This window comes from Trichoplusia ni, chromosome 14 (assembly GCF_003590095.1).
Source record: "Trichoplusia ni isolate ovarian cell line Hi5 chromosome 14, tn1, whole genome shotgun sequence".
NCBI classification, from domain to species: Eukaryota; Metazoa; Arthropoda; class Insecta; order Lepidoptera; family Noctuidae; genus Trichoplusia; species Trichoplusia ni.
This window is the reverse complement of record NC_039491.1, coordinates 11,672,281-11,686,952: the sequence shown is the minus strand read 5'-3', so window position 1 is coordinate 11,686,952 and position 14,672 is coordinate 11,672,281. Positions and strand designations below refer to the sequence as shown.

Here is a 14,672-nt window from a genome sequence, read left to right as displayed (position 1 = left end):
TATATTATATTATACATACAAAACAATTTCTTTCTTTAGAGAGCTTAAAAAATAAATTTCCACCCGTGCGAATCCGGGGTGGGTCGCTAGTTTTTTTAATAAATATTACCATTTCTCTTGTCACATTATATTTTTAACCTGGGTTTTTTTTACATGGTATCATCTCGAAAATTACTGCATAAAGATAAAAAAACTTTTTAGAACACATATTTAATCTGTCGTGTTGGCTGGTCGCAGACCGCAGACGTCAAATGTCAATGTCAAAAAGTGAAAAATGTCATTAACACGTTGCATAGCGGCTGTGTCGGTTCCGGTTTGTTTATCGACATTTAGAAGAACGTGTTTGCTAGGCAGTGTCAGTCGTGCGCGAAATCGTGCTACCAGTGTATCGAATACGGCAACCAAGTCTCGTAGTGAGGTCAAAATGTACATTGCAGAAGAGAGAGGATCCGCTTACGCCCCCGATTACCGAGTATATTTCAGTAAGTACGTCTATTGAACCAAGCTGGTCTAGCGGTTCGCCACTTCAGCTCGACACATGCCATGGACTAGCCCCTTGTTATTCGTAATTTTAATACTTAATAGCAATTCTATAAGTCGGACTTTGAACTTATCTGTCATCTTGATAACCAGTACACTGATAATAACACGTCATGATAAGGCATCTGTAAAATGATATCTCCCCTTCATAACCTATGACCTTGGAATTTCATATTCAACGTTAATTAATAGAATAGTTTAAGTAGTTCCGCGTCTTGTTAATTGTTTAGTGTGAATAAGTGAATGTTAAGAAGCCTTGAAATATTAAGAAGTTGAATAATTTGAGCCACCTTTCCTGTTCAATACTTTGGTAGAACAAAATGAGTCAAAAGTTATGTAAATCCATAATCTGATTATCAGAAGAAACAAAATGCTTATCAGTGGCATTACAATCTACCTAACTCATTGTGGGTATCAGTATCTTTGTGTTAATTAAAATGTTTTTTCAATTTGTGTCACTCATTGTTATTGACTAAACAGAATATATTTTTACTAGCTGTTACCAGCGACTTCGTTTCCATGGGTAGAAGATATAAGTTATGATTTATACCTGCCCTGTTTTTTTCACATTTTCAATTGTACCTATCTTTGCTCCTATTAGTCGCAGCGTGGTGGTTTAAAGCCTAAGGAAGCCAAGGAAGCCTTCCTCAATGAATGGTCTCTTCAACACAAAAAGAATTTTTAAATTTGGACCTGAGTCCTGTTCCTGAGTTGTAGTTCCTGAGATTACCGCGTTCAAACAAACAAACTCTTCAGCTTTGTATATTAGTATAGATAGATTGAAGTCTAATAATTATAATGGCATTATCTAACAATGGAGTGCACTCATTGTCTAGATTATAATTGCCATTATTTCCCTACATGATAGTTGCCTATCCATTTCAAGTAGCCTCAAATGAAATCTGACTTGTGAAAACATAAAACATACCTACCATTCCAGATGCAAACAATGTTATACTGATGCCATAATATTGAGTGCCGGTGTTACTGAAATTAATGAAACATTAAAACTTTATTTATCATTATGGCTCTATTTGGTATTTAACCACATTAGCACATTGAACATTGTCATGATAAAAAGGCTTTGCGGAGGCCCTAGGAGGGCATTCAGGCCTAAGCTGGTCAGGCAATCATGAAAATACCTATTTATGTAATTGAACCTTCCAATGAACAATTTGATCATGAGTAGATCTGTACTAACTTATTTACTGTAAAAAATAAACATTTATAATTTATAATGTGATTATTGAAATGTAAGTGTACTTGGTTATCCACATTGAGGCACTTCTTTGCCCCTTAGTTTTAAAAGTGAAAATTGAGACATAACAATAACATACATACAATTTTATTGAACATTATTTTATTCAGCTGGCAAAGTATTATTCAAATCAAGAATCAAGATTATTTGATTGGTAATGGAATGCTTTATATGAATTGTTATCTCAAACCATTGTTTACTTATTTATAGTTGAAGTTGAGTCTAAGTGTACATGTAGTTGTATGCGGCTAATGTATTTAATTTGTGTAGAGGATGAGAGCGGCCCCATCTCCCCACTGCACGACATCCCGCTGTGGGCAGACAAGTCCAAGCGGCTCGTGAACATGGTGGTGGAAGTACCACGCTGGACTAACGCAAAGATGGAGATCAGCCTAAGCGAGCCGCTCAACCCAATCAAGCAGGACGTGAAGAAGGGCGCGCTGCGCTTCGTGAGCAACGTGTTCCCCCACCGCGGCTACATCTGGAACTACGGCGCGCTGCCGCAGACGTGGGAGAACCCGCACCACGTGGACCCCGGCACGCAGGCGCGCGGCGACAACGACCCCATCGACGTCATCGAGATCGGCGAGCGCGTGGCCGCGCGCGGCGACGTTTACCCCGTCAAGATCCTCGGCACGCTGGCGCTCATCGACGAGGGTGAGACGGACTGGAAGCTGCTGGCCGTGGACGCGCGCGACCCCAACGCTGCCAAGCTCAACGACGTGCAGGACGTCGAGACGCTCTTCCCCGGCCTGCTGCGCGCCACCGTCGAGTGGTTCCGCCTCTACAAGGTGCCCGACGGCAAGCCCGTCAACCGCTTCGCCTTCGACGGGGAAGCTAAGAACGCCGATTTCGCCTACAAGGTTATCGACGAAGTGCACGGGTTCTGGCGTTCGCTGGTGGCCGGCGAGGTGGCTGATGCGACGGACATCAACAAGTAAGATCTTTGAAGTATATGTGTCGTGTGTAAGAAATGACGAGGAGTGTCAGACAGTGCAGTACAGGGTGTGTGCAGGATGAACGTGTCGGCGGAGGGCAGTCCGGGCCGCGTGGAGCGCGCCGAGGCCAGCGCCGAGCTCAGCAAGGCGCCGCCGCGCGGGCTGCCGCAGCCGCTGCCGCCGCACGGTAAGCGCCTTCATACTTCTATAATACAAACTTACACTTTAAAAACACCAGACCGGATTTGGACTAAATTTGGTGTACAGATATTTTATAACCTGGATTATATATACTTAATATAACACCTGTGTATGTACACATCGGAGAGCTTTTGTCCCGATTATATATTCCGGTGCGATAATTTTATATTTGTATCGGGCGGGGATGCAGGTAACAGATAGTTTTAAAATAAAACTAGCGAACTAATTAATGATCTACTTAATACTTATAAACAGTTATGTAAGAGTGCGGGTATGATCAAAACAAGTTCTGCTATGAAGAGAATAATAGGGGCGGGTCTCACAGTAAAGACGCCTCGCAGTTTTCATCTTGCGTCTTTTTGCTTTTATTTTTCACTGCCTATACGATCTTGTTGACTGTCGATTAATAACTCACAATATATAACATTATCTCTTTTCTTTGGGTTGCTTTTGTTACACTTAGTATATATATATTCAATATTATGTGCGCAGAATGGATAAACCAGACAAGCAGTGTTTATTAATCGTACACGAGAGTTGAAACCTTCAACGAGCCAAGGGACCTACCACTTCCTTTTGAAGCACATCGCAACTGCAACAGCATATTGCAGCTGTAGTGATTACTATGATGTACTATGATTTCTGAGCGTGATGTATATTTTCAGTGGACAAGTGGCACTTCATCTCCAACCTGTAAGCAGGCGGGTCGCGCGGATGCGCCTGCCGCGCGGGCTGCGAGCTCGCGGAGATCGTGGGTTGTATAATATAGTGCAAGCTGACTTACATGCTCTTTAACTGACTTTTGTTGAACCGTCTCGTCGCCAGCGACTGATTTACGGACTCCCAGCTTGTACGAGTGATAGATAGATATTACGCTGTCCATATATATTATATATTATAAGTATTTAAATGTCTTTCTAAGTGTAATGTATATTTAAAGCTCGATTAAATTTGATATCGACAATTATGTGTGAATTACTTTCCTAGTTCTTATTTAATCCTAAGATAATATTGTTTCTACGAAACTATACAACTTTTCTTAGTAATGCAATCTAAGCCTACTTAAAATGGAATGTTCAGTCCATACCTATGTCAATAAAAAAGGTATTCTGTAGGTCATGTCGAGGTTTTACTTAGTGCCAATGCCGTTTAAACCTAGCAATTGTTGCAAATTTAGAAATTTTGTTAAAGGAAAGTAAAAACATACATACTTTTCATCAAGCTATACACCGGCTTATGTGCATAAGTCAAATATAGGTAACACGAAATTCTTACATCGAGTTTTCTGGCCAACTGAACATGGATTGAACTTCCCATACGTTATGGGCATAATTTATTCGGATCATTTTAAAGAACGTCCGACGAATTGACGAAGCAAGCAAATAGCACGTAACTAAATGTTAACCGTCTGTCTTAAAATATAACCAAAACATGGAGCAGAGTAAGTCGTTAACTAGTTACCGAGTTGTGGCCAAGCCAAGACACGACTGTGAAGTTCTGGTTGTCTAATAACGAGATGGGCAGACAACATAAAAAAACAGCCCAACTGTGGGTTAATAAAGGCTGACATTTTTTTTTATTAATGATGATAAAAATGATAAAATCCTATTATTCACCATAACTATGTAGAAAGGGTCATAGATATTTCCCTAATCTCTGTGTGAATTGTTGAGTTTTAATGAGCGCTGGGTACATACAAACCCTGTAGGGATTTAATGTTACAAGACCAAGAGTAATCTGACGGGGCTGTTATACGGAATCGGCACAGCTCTGCGATCTGCAGAGCAATCGCAGCGTAGGTCGCGCGAGTAGCTGCCGGCGGCCACGGGCAGGGGGAGGGGGTATTGATCGTCGCGCGCCGCCTCGCCGGCGCCTCTAAAGGCTTCGCGGCCGTTCATGAACACTGAAAATTTGATGTGTGTGAGTTTGAGCTCGTTAATCTTACGTAGAGAAACTTGTACACCAGAATCAATCGAATCTATTTGTCTGAAACATGTAACAGGCAATGGTTAATAATACCCCCTAAATCGTAGATACGCCTGATACGATATTACAACGATAAGTTTTCTAGGAGTGCCATACTGATAAGCCGCTCGCTGGTTACACATTTATAACGTGAGTAACGGGTTCGATACCTGTTTTAAACGTTAATAAGAAACGAAGGAAACGAATGTTTCTTAAAAACAGATTTATGCCACAATTCGTATTGGGTTGCCAGTGTAGGTGTCGTACTACTAGATCTTGGACAACACAGCGAGGAGAATTATTCGAATCGCTATAAGGTTGATCAGTTGGGATATTTGTACTGAAGTCTCATCGTTATTGTAGCTCAACAATAAAACAACAATCAAAACATTGTCCTGTTATTAGCAATACAATAAAAGTTCTAGTAAAACATGGCAACGATAAATAACAATAGGTTTACCTACGTCATGATCATCGACAGAAGCTTAGTATGTAGAGCCGCGCTGCAACGACTGGTTCAATATTAACTTACTATTTACTTTGTACCTATCAGTATCAGCTCACATCTTTATTATTGTTTAAAGAATGGAAGCTATAAATAAGAAACATTTTATAGGTTTGAACACAGTTATAGAGCCGGGCCCGTCGCTCTTAGGAAGGAGCTAGTTCTAGTAGGAAGCTGCGAGGGAGCGACTCGAAGGCTGTATAGCTGCGAGGGGCGCGGGGCGGCGGAGCGGAGGGAGGGCCCCCTCCAGCCAGACGCACTCGAGCCGGATGCCGCGCGACCCGCGCCCCGACAAAGCTCACGCGCTCTACAGAGGCGACGCGATTTATATTACCTGCCTAAGTATTAAGCTAGCGAATATTCAGTAAAGGGACGGTATCTACAAGTTTAGTCAATTTTTCACTGTCCGGCCAGGTCTGTCTCTACTATTTCCGATTAAAGCACTGTAGTGGGTCACATCTCATTAATATTAAAAATGCGAAAGCATTTGTGTGTGTATGTCTGTTACCTCCTTCCTCCCAAATGGCTGGACTGATCAGTGCTTGGAGTCGTCAATAGACTATCCGACTTCGTTAAAATAAAATAAGGTGTTTGCAGCTATAAACGACATCCTGATGGGCAAAGCCAGCCAGCGAGAAACAGCTAGTGCCTAATGTATCACGGTCGAAAGAGTATCTATTGTATATTTTATTATCTGTAGTAAGAAAATTTATTCGTAGGTACTTACATGATAAGATAAAAGCAGGTCATTAAAAATGCCTTCGAATAGAATCCTATTCTATACCTACATCAAACATCCAATACCTATCAACGCGCGGTGCGAAAAATATCTTTTACAAAACGTGTCGGCAGTAACATACGGTCGTGTCAGTAAAATTTTAGAATTATGTTTGTCTGATTGAATGTTGCTGAAGATCACAAAATAAGGGATACCTAGTCACTTTGGAAGGTAAGTGTTGTTAGGCAGTTCGGGTCGGGTTCGGGTGCGGTCCGGCTCTGTGGCAGGCGCGCGGCGTGCGACGAGCGGGTGGAGTGCGGCCGGTGCGGCGGGCCGCGCGGCAGTGGCGCGAGAGTGTTGGCGCGATGCACTCGTTCGTGAGGGCGGCGACTCTGGCGGCGCTGCTGGCGCTGGCGGCGGCTGCGGCGCGCCGCACCGACCAGGACTTTGAGTTCGACGACGACGCGGTGAGACACTTCCCCGCCCGCACTACGCTCCCGTGCTCGCTGCAGTCGCAGCCTCCGAGTCCGGACCGCGAGCCCCTACCCAATACCAATGCATTTGTCTGAAACTATTTTAAACACACTTATTCATTACTGTGCACATTTTAATAAGTACTTATTTACTGAAATGGTACTTCGGATACTCACGCTCTAACTTATCTCATTCAATGCACTCTGGTTACAAAAGCGACGTTTTGCTTACTTAGTTATTGATTTTTTAACCTGTGTGTGCTAAACAATATCTTTGTCATCTTTGACAAATGTTCACTTTACAATCGTTGAGGTAAGCATGTACTCCTGTTGGCAGCAATGTCATGAACTGGCTCGAACAGGCCATATTTTTTACTTTTTTACTATTCTTTATACTAAGCTATGTATATATTATAACATAGCTTTAAATACAATTTGACTAAAACTTGCATTGATTGGTTCCATATAAATGTAGATACTTATGCTATACCCGCCTGTCTGTAATATACCACGTTAGGCCGGATTAAACACTAAGGTCAAGGGCAACTAATTAAATCTACAAACTGAATAAGGAAGACTTAAGTTAAGCAATTATGATATTATACTCTGGCTTTTTGTCTACTTGTTCGCGCTACTTATAGGTTCTGATCTAGGTAATAATCTGCAATTTGAACGATTAATATGCTTGGACTCAAAAAAATTATGGTCATATAAATAAAAATAATGCAATAACAAAGAAATTGAATAACGAATAAAAGCGCTCTTCTCTCCAATCTCAAAACTTGCTGTGCCCGGCAGGGTCTACAATTGCTTTTGAAGGTTTTGTTTTTACCACCTGTAAGTGACAGATAAATGAAAGCTTTAAGTAGAGCCAAAGAGAGTTCTCCTCTCACACCCTACTTGTATGTATTTAAGTAATACTGTTTGATGCGCGGTCAGCCATACTTACAGCCACCTACTGAGTTCTAATAGGTGCATCACTCGTTGTGTTGGCTGTTGCTTGCTATCAGACGTGACGTTGCTGTAAAAGCCCAAAGTGCACAAAGTCTTAGATAACCAAACCGTTCTGTATTGTAATTATGGGGTTTTCTAGCTTTTATTTATTAATATTAACATGGAATTTCATTTTTCCTACAATAGAGTAAATCTGGTGCTCGGCGTCCGCTGACGCAGCACGTTAGCTTCCATCGCTCGCTTTCGCGAGACCGTGCTCTCAGTTCTAACCTAAGCTTTCTCCAATAATAGACGACTATATCTAAATACATCAAATTGCACAAGAAGTAGGTATTATCAATATTTACCAACAAAATTCTATGAGTAGGTCAACTATTACAAATTTCCCGCTAGCTGTCCTTCTGCCTGTAACCGAATTGTATCTCATGAACCATGGTAGCTACAGTTAAAATTTTAACATAATGTATGATGTATTTCTGTTACCGCTTTCACGATTATTTAGATTGATTTAGATTTGAGAATAATAAATATTTGGCACAGTCATCAATTTCATGGTAGTGTCGCAAGTTCGAATCGCGCTTAACCAATTTCCATTTCATTAGTTATTTTATTTACCTACTCCTGTTGGTCCTGCTCTCTTATGTATACATAATGACAATTATTACCCTTAGATAATGCAATATTCACAGTTTGTACAGTTCGCCTCGTGTCCTCGCTGCAACGTCATGGATACAACAAGTTATAAGAGAGTGTTTGTTTTTGGCAGGATGGTGGCGCGGCCGAAGTAGGCGTCGGTCACGCGCGCCGACCTCGGCGGTATGTGTACGACCCCCACAGTGAGTATCGAGACTTCTGAGAATGATAGCCAGGCACCAACAGACAATTTATTTTAATAAGGAGACGCGTATTGTTTGCAGACTCTCTGTGTCGCTCGCTGGTGTGCAAGAAGCGCGAGGTGTGCGTGTTGCGGGACGCCTTCACCGCGCTCTGCGCCACCAAAAAGGATATCCTACGCAGAGGGTAAGAAATCGTTTAATTTCTATCTATAAATAACTCATTTCCTCTCTTGCCGTCCTAATTAGCAAATCCTCGCTCTGAGTCGCTCTCTCCTCCGCTAATTCACCGGTCCCCCGTCCGTCTTGATAAGAATACTACGTAGGTAACTAAATTACTTTTTGACCATTCTTTCAAATTTATTTTGTCTTGTACAAGTGAACCGATGACAAAAAAGCGGGAATTAATTTTTGGAACGAAATTTTTTTTTATCTCATCATAAATGCTCCAGTAAAATTAATTTTAATCGAATCACTCATCTTTACTTCATAGACAATTTCGATTTCACTTCATGGAGATAATGTGCGATAAAAAACCAGCGCGGTACTGCGTACTGGCGCCAATTATTACACAGTACACTAATTCCTCACTAGAGAGCTCTACAAACCGTACAGTCAGTTTATCACAATGAGCACTGTACTGAGTACAACTGCACAAAGTTCTGACTGGTCGGCTTTTGTTGCCAGTTGGGAAACACTCTAGCCAGACTGAGACAGTTTCGCAGTGCTGCTTGCTAAAGAGCGGAAGTGCCCCATATTTTCGTGGCTTGTACCGCCGCGCTGTTAGTAACAGCTTAGGAATCTGTGGTCATGGTGTGCATGTTGCCTTTCTGTATTCTGATTTGTGATACGCAGCTCCAAATCGCAAGGATTAGGGATATCTTTAGTTATTTGGATCAAAATTGTATAATTTCAGAGATATAATAGTAGCAGCAAGTAGTGGTGGCGGAGTGTGGGACCGAGAGCCAGAAGCTCGTGGCGGCGAGTGGGAGCGGGACGGCGACGATGATGACGTGTTCTACGACGCCAGCGCACACGACGACGCCGACGCCGACCTCGACGCCGACGACGCCAAGCGGTCAGTGCTGCAGCGGCGCTGCATCTCTTGTTGGAGCCGTTTAAAAGTCCTTTAATCCAAGTAAAACGCGAACATGTTTGACAAACCTTTTGGCAATGTTTGACAAACTAAAAAATGATCTTTCAGTGAAACATGCTTAGTCTCAAAGGCCCGTCTTCTGGGCTTTATGCCGTGTAGGCAACTGATAGTGAACAGTTCACAGAATGAAGCTTTCCCCTGGACTGTGTTTGGTTTGTCGTTCTGTCACTAATAACTAAGATAACTTAAAGCAACGGTTGCTTTAAGTTATTTATTTATGCTTAGCAACCCATAACTCGGCAATAGTGTCTTAGCTGTTAATATTGCCTGACAGCTCTACTGACACAAATCATCCAGAAAGATAAACAAAGCCATTGTCACCATGCATATCGTGCAATGATAGCTTCTGTTTGAAAGTACCCATTAGCCCACTAGGCTTACTCCTGACAAACTCAAGAGTCAAGTCAGTCTCCTTGGAATTGAAGCTAAGTTTGATTGATAGCCGACGACGTCCACTCGATCATTACTCAATTTTTGTTTGGTTCAATAGTATCTTGACATTCGAGAACCGAATGAATTCGTATACACAACCAAAACTTGCACGGCAAATACAAATGCGCGGGATTGATCCTCGCGTAGGACAAGCATTTGTGTGATCGCAATCTCGCCCACTTTGTCCGATTATCATTAAACCGATTATATTTTAGAGTACGATTGTGGTTATAATGCAATACTGTGCAGCTGCGTGGGGTGCGGCGGGTCGGGCGGGTCGGGCGCGGCGGGCGCGTCGTTCCTGTGCGGCTCGGACAACCGCACGTACTCGTCGCTGTGCCGCCTGGACCTGCACAACTGCGTGCGGCGCGGCGCGCGGCCCGTGCGGCTCGCCTGCCGCGGCTTCTGTCCGTGTCGCCGCCCGCACCGCCGCCCGCGCCCGCACCGCCAGGACTCGCACACCGTAACTACACAACACCCTTATTTTATACGACTCATTTTAATTAAAGGACCAAAGGATATCGTTAGAATCCTTTGAAAACTGCCTGAATATTGACGCTGACGCGTTTTTGTTTTATAAGCGAGGTAGTGCGATCGTGACATTTCGGGCCATCTACTGATCTGCATCGGAACTTGCCATCAATGTAACTAGCCGTTTTCTCAGCTTCGCCCGCCTGAATTTTGATTACAGGTGCAAAAATATAACCCTTCTTTAACGAAGTCGGATAAAAGAAAGTAGGTAGGCTATATCTTAATCCAAGGTGTCAGCTACCTCCATGCCCTCCATATCTACCAACTGCCATCAATACCAATCTGACGTTTTCAAAGTTATAATGCTGTACTTTCTTAGTAGAAAACCATTTCTTACGTAGATTGTAAAATTTGTAAATGTTTTCTTGATGACGAAGGAAAAAATCGTACGGAAGCCTAAATTTCCAGATATTGTATAATATTAATCTAACATTAGGTACATAACACAAATCCTGTCAGCGTGTGTATGACTAGTATTGTAAATTGTAGTACCTAATACATTCATTCACCGTTTTGTTTCCGCGTAGGATTGGCGGCGCCGAAAAATGGAATCCTCCCACAACGAGGTTCTACCAGAGAGACAGTCCCGTCGACGATTCCCACAAGGTGAGTGGTTTAGCGTAATATTATACTGCTGTGACGTAGGAGTCGAGCTTGTATGTCTTGTGTGCCTAATATACTCAATTGTCCGTCTTTGTACAGGCTCTGAAGGTTGCGCATTGGATAAGATGGCGAATCGACTTCTGGATTGGTTTTCTGTACTGATGGAAGAGGCGGGGGCCACGGCACCCTCGGCCGATGGTATTGTTGCACTGACTATGTTGCGTATAAGTGTTCGATGCGAGCCGATAGTAAACAGATAACGTCTGCGCAGGGTTCCCGAGCGACTGCAAGCCGGAGGTGCGCTGGATGTTCGCGCACCTCGACACGGACGGCGACGGGCTGCTGTCCGCGGCCAACCTGTACTCGCTGCGTGAGTATGCGCGCGGCGTCCGCCGGCCCGAGCTTGCGTGGGCGTGTGTCTCTGACGGCGCGTGTTGTGCAGGGCACGACGAGCGCGAGCGCTGCCTGCGGCCGTTCCTGTCGTCGTGCGGCGGCGGCGGGGGCGCGGGCGGGGGCGCGGGGCTGAGCCGCGCGGCGTGGTGCGGCTGCCTGCGGCGCGCGGCGCGGCCCTGCACGGCGCTGGCGCGCGCGCACCCGGGCGCGGCGGGCGCGGGCGCCTACGTGCCGGCGTGCGACGCGCGCGGCTTCTACCGGCCGCGCCAGTGCCACGCCGCGCTGGCCGTGTGCTGGTGCGTGGACGCGCACGGCCAGGAGCTGCCCGGCTCGCGCACCAAGGGTGCGCCGGAGTGTCCCGGTGCGTACCTACCTCTAAGGCGTCTACCGCCAAAGCCGCCAGCAATCCACGAACAATTCTCAAACTTTAAACTAATTCTGATTTTGAGATTCCGTTTAAGTAATTGAGAGTAAAAAAAAATGCATTTGATTGCAGGTGAAAAGTCGGAGGAGGGCGCAGAGGGCGCTCCGGCCGATGACGAGGACGGCGGCGCGGGCAGCGGCGACGCTGAGCTGCGGTTTTAGACTAGCACCGCAACCCGTACGCGTCGCCTCATATTATCGTCAACAAAAAAGCTTCCCGACTCCTAACTTACATTAGGTTTCCTATCATCAAAGTACTAACTTCCTTTGCATTATTCATTTACTGAAGTCTTAAGCATATTAGCGTTAGCGACGAGACTATTACTATGTCACCTACTAGAAAAGATATGGATACAAGTCACGTGGTCATCCATCCACATAAATAATTATTTTGAATGGGAAGGTAGATACCATAGTAAGTGTGATTTGTATAAGTATCTTACACTAGCAGCTCTCGGGATTCGAGCTTTTTGGACATCTAATAAAGCTACAACGCAAATAGTTTGTCAATATTTGTACAATCCTGTCTCTGGAGCACCCGTGCACACTTACGATCCGTCACGGAGGCTTGGACAGATGTGGTAGAACATTGATGTCACACGGTGTAGCTATGGCGTACCTACATACTTACTCGATTCTAAACACCGCGTCATTATGTAGATACTGTTCCTCGGTATACACTATAGTTGTATAGGTACATACAACTATATTATTGTGGTATCTTATTACTATATTATTTAGCAGTTTAGCTGAATGACATTTTGATATGTACCTAGGTATTTGTAACTGTATTAATTTTAAACAGAACCAAATGCGGTGTCTGTCTAATTTCTATGATTAACACTGAGATAGCCCCAAACAGGCGGAAGACCTAAATAAATCGAATAAATTGATTTAATAGTTAAAGTGGCAATACGATTTGTACCTAGTTGTATTAATTTTAATTACTTAGATGATCTTATGTGCTTACTTATGTCTAGTTTCTAGTAGTAATATTATTGTATTTGCAACTGGGCACGGTATGGCGACCAAACATTCGGCCTACGTAATTATATTAGGTCTGTTTCTATTCAATTACAATGTTTAACCGTCCCTCTAAAATCATGAAAAATATAGGTATATTTTCTATTGCAATAATTGCATTGATTATAATCATAAGGTTGCACGGGTTTAGGAAACATAATCAAGCCCTTTAGAATACTTACTAGGTACTCAAAGGGGTAACAAATATACGGAGCCGAGCCTAAAACACATGTCACAAGTCATTAACTTGGTCTACGTAGGTAACAACGTGATCAACTTGTCGCGGAAATGGGTTCTACAATTTTTGAACCTGGAGAACATTATCGCTATACTCAACTTGATCTCAGGCTGTCTGTTTTCTGTGCTGAACATAGTACATTTAATAATGTTCATTAACTTCGTCTTTTTCATGAAAAAGCCACTTCTAAGCTTTAGCCTTAGTTTTATTTGTGACCAGGATAGTCATGAAGTAACACTCCCAACTTGTAGGTATTCTCAGGTCTGACAAAAAACAAAAACTAATAATCTTGTGTCTATTGTATGCTTATGAAATATAGACTAGATTAATGGTTTTGTATTATAATATTAAGCATGTGTGAATAATATAACATATATACTCCATATGTCGAGTTCATATTTGGTTATAATAGAGTGCCACTCTGTGTCTTGGGTAGTAAATATCTACTCAATACACATCTAATAAAATAAAGCACAGATCTTGTCTGAGTGAGATATACATTACTTATAACCCCTTAATGATGTACGACAAATAAGCTTATGAATGTTTGATATTAATAGAATAAGATAGTGTGGCAAGTTCACAATAGGTTCTAATTGTGTTGACAGTATATGAGTAGCACACAGTGGCCCAGGCCCTGTGCTGTACATCTAGTGTGTAATTTACTTGGAACTTTCTTATGAATGTCTGTACCTAAGTACCTTTGAGGAAAATTTATAAAACATTGTTTAAGCCTAATCACATTAGTTAGATAATTATTTGCACTTTTTTAAATTTCAGTCACTGTACTCTAATAAATCAATAAATCTAATTAAGTGTTATTTATCTTTGATTCTTACCCTTCATCTAGAATAAAATTGAAATAAAAACTGAAGTAAGCTGACTGCCTTTTTTTAAATGTTACATTAGCCAGTTCTTACTCAAATGTTGACTTTGCATACACAGTTTGATACTAGTCCTTACTCATGTCAACAACTCCAATGCGTGTACAACTACTATAAAGCTAAAAAACCAATGAATTTTAATTAAAATCTATTTAGTTATCATGCACTTATATTGATTTTGTTAGGTTAGATTTTGTAATGACTATTATCATCATCATCATCCACAGCCTTTATCCTCCCACTGCTGGGCATAGGCCTCCCCTTTCACGTGCCAATTTCTATGGTCCTGTGCAAGCCTCATTCAGACTCGACCCGTAATCACTATAATTATGATCAATTAGAATCTCAACACAGGTCCATAAACTGACATTGGCACTAAACATAATATGATTTATAAAAGAGAAAATGTTTACTGTGTAATGATGGATATAGGTAATAAGATTGTGTTATTAAAGGCAATAGTCATAAAAAGTCACTATTTAAGTATCACTTGAGGTTGATGAATATGATTAGTGCCTCTTCTTATAAACTCTAATAAGACTTATGAAAATGTATGAGGGACAGAATGTATGATTGGGAGGTGTAACTCAGGTTACACTACTAT

General features: G+C 42.5%; 2 protein-coding genes across 2 annotated transcripts; both read left to right on the top strand.

Moving 5' to 3' along the window:
- Positions 1 to 256: 256 nt before the first annotated feature.
- On the top strand, positions 257 to 3,908 carry LOC113500459 (inorganic pyrophosphatase). Its single transcript, XM_026881267.1, has 4 exons — positions 257 to 482; positions 2,069 to 2,735; positions 2,814 to 2,923; positions 3,603 to 3,908. The coding sequence occupies exons 1-4, from the start codon at positions 275 to 277 to the stop codon at positions 3,632 to 3,634; spliced, it is 1,017 nt and encodes a 338-aa protein (XP_026737068.1). The 5' UTR covers positions 257 to 274; the 3' UTR covers positions 3,635 to 3,908.
- Positions 3,909 to 4,754: 846 nt separating this feature from the next.
- Positions 4,755 to 14,064, top strand: LOC113500462 (proteoglycan Cow). Its single transcript, XM_026881269.1, has 10 exons — positions 4,755 to 6,592; positions 8,319 to 8,388; positions 8,470 to 8,572; positions 9,302 to 9,463; positions 10,223 to 10,436; positions 11,032 to 11,110; positions 11,207 to 11,305; positions 11,379 to 11,477; positions 11,550 to 11,861; positions 11,997 to 14,064. The coding sequence occupies exons 1-10, from the start codon at positions 6,491 to 6,493 to the stop codon at positions 12,083 to 12,085; spliced, it is 1,329 nt and encodes a 442-aa protein (XP_026737070.1). The 5' UTR covers positions 4,755 to 6,490; the 3' UTR covers positions 12,086 to 14,064.
- Positions 14,065 to 14,672: the final 608 nt, after the last annotated feature.

Coding starts and splice junctions, on each gene's coding strand:
- LOC113500459 (XM_026881267.1), top strand. CDS start 275: ATGTCATTAACACGTTGCATAGCGGCTGTGTCGGTTCCGGTTTGTTTA. Junction 2,736..2,813: donor GATGCGACGGACATCAACAA/GTAAGATCTTTG, acceptor GGGTGTGTGCAG/GATGAACGTGTCGGCGGAGG. Junction 2,924..3,602: donor GCAGCCGCTGCCGCCGCACG/GTAAGCGCCTTC, acceptor GTATATTTTCAG/TGGACAAGTGGCACTTCATC.
- LOC113500462 (XM_026881269.1), top strand. CDS start 6,491: ATGCACTCGTTCGTGAGGGCGGCGACTCTGGCGGCGCTGCTGGCGCTG. Junction 10,437..11,031: donor ACCGCCAGGACTCGCACACC/GTAACTACACAA, acceptor GTTTCCGCGTAG/GATTGGCGGCGCCGAAAAAT. Junction 11,862..11,996: donor GGGTGCGCCGGAGTGTCCCG/GTGCGTACCTAC, acceptor ATTTGATTGCAG/GTGAAAAGTCGGAGGAGGGC.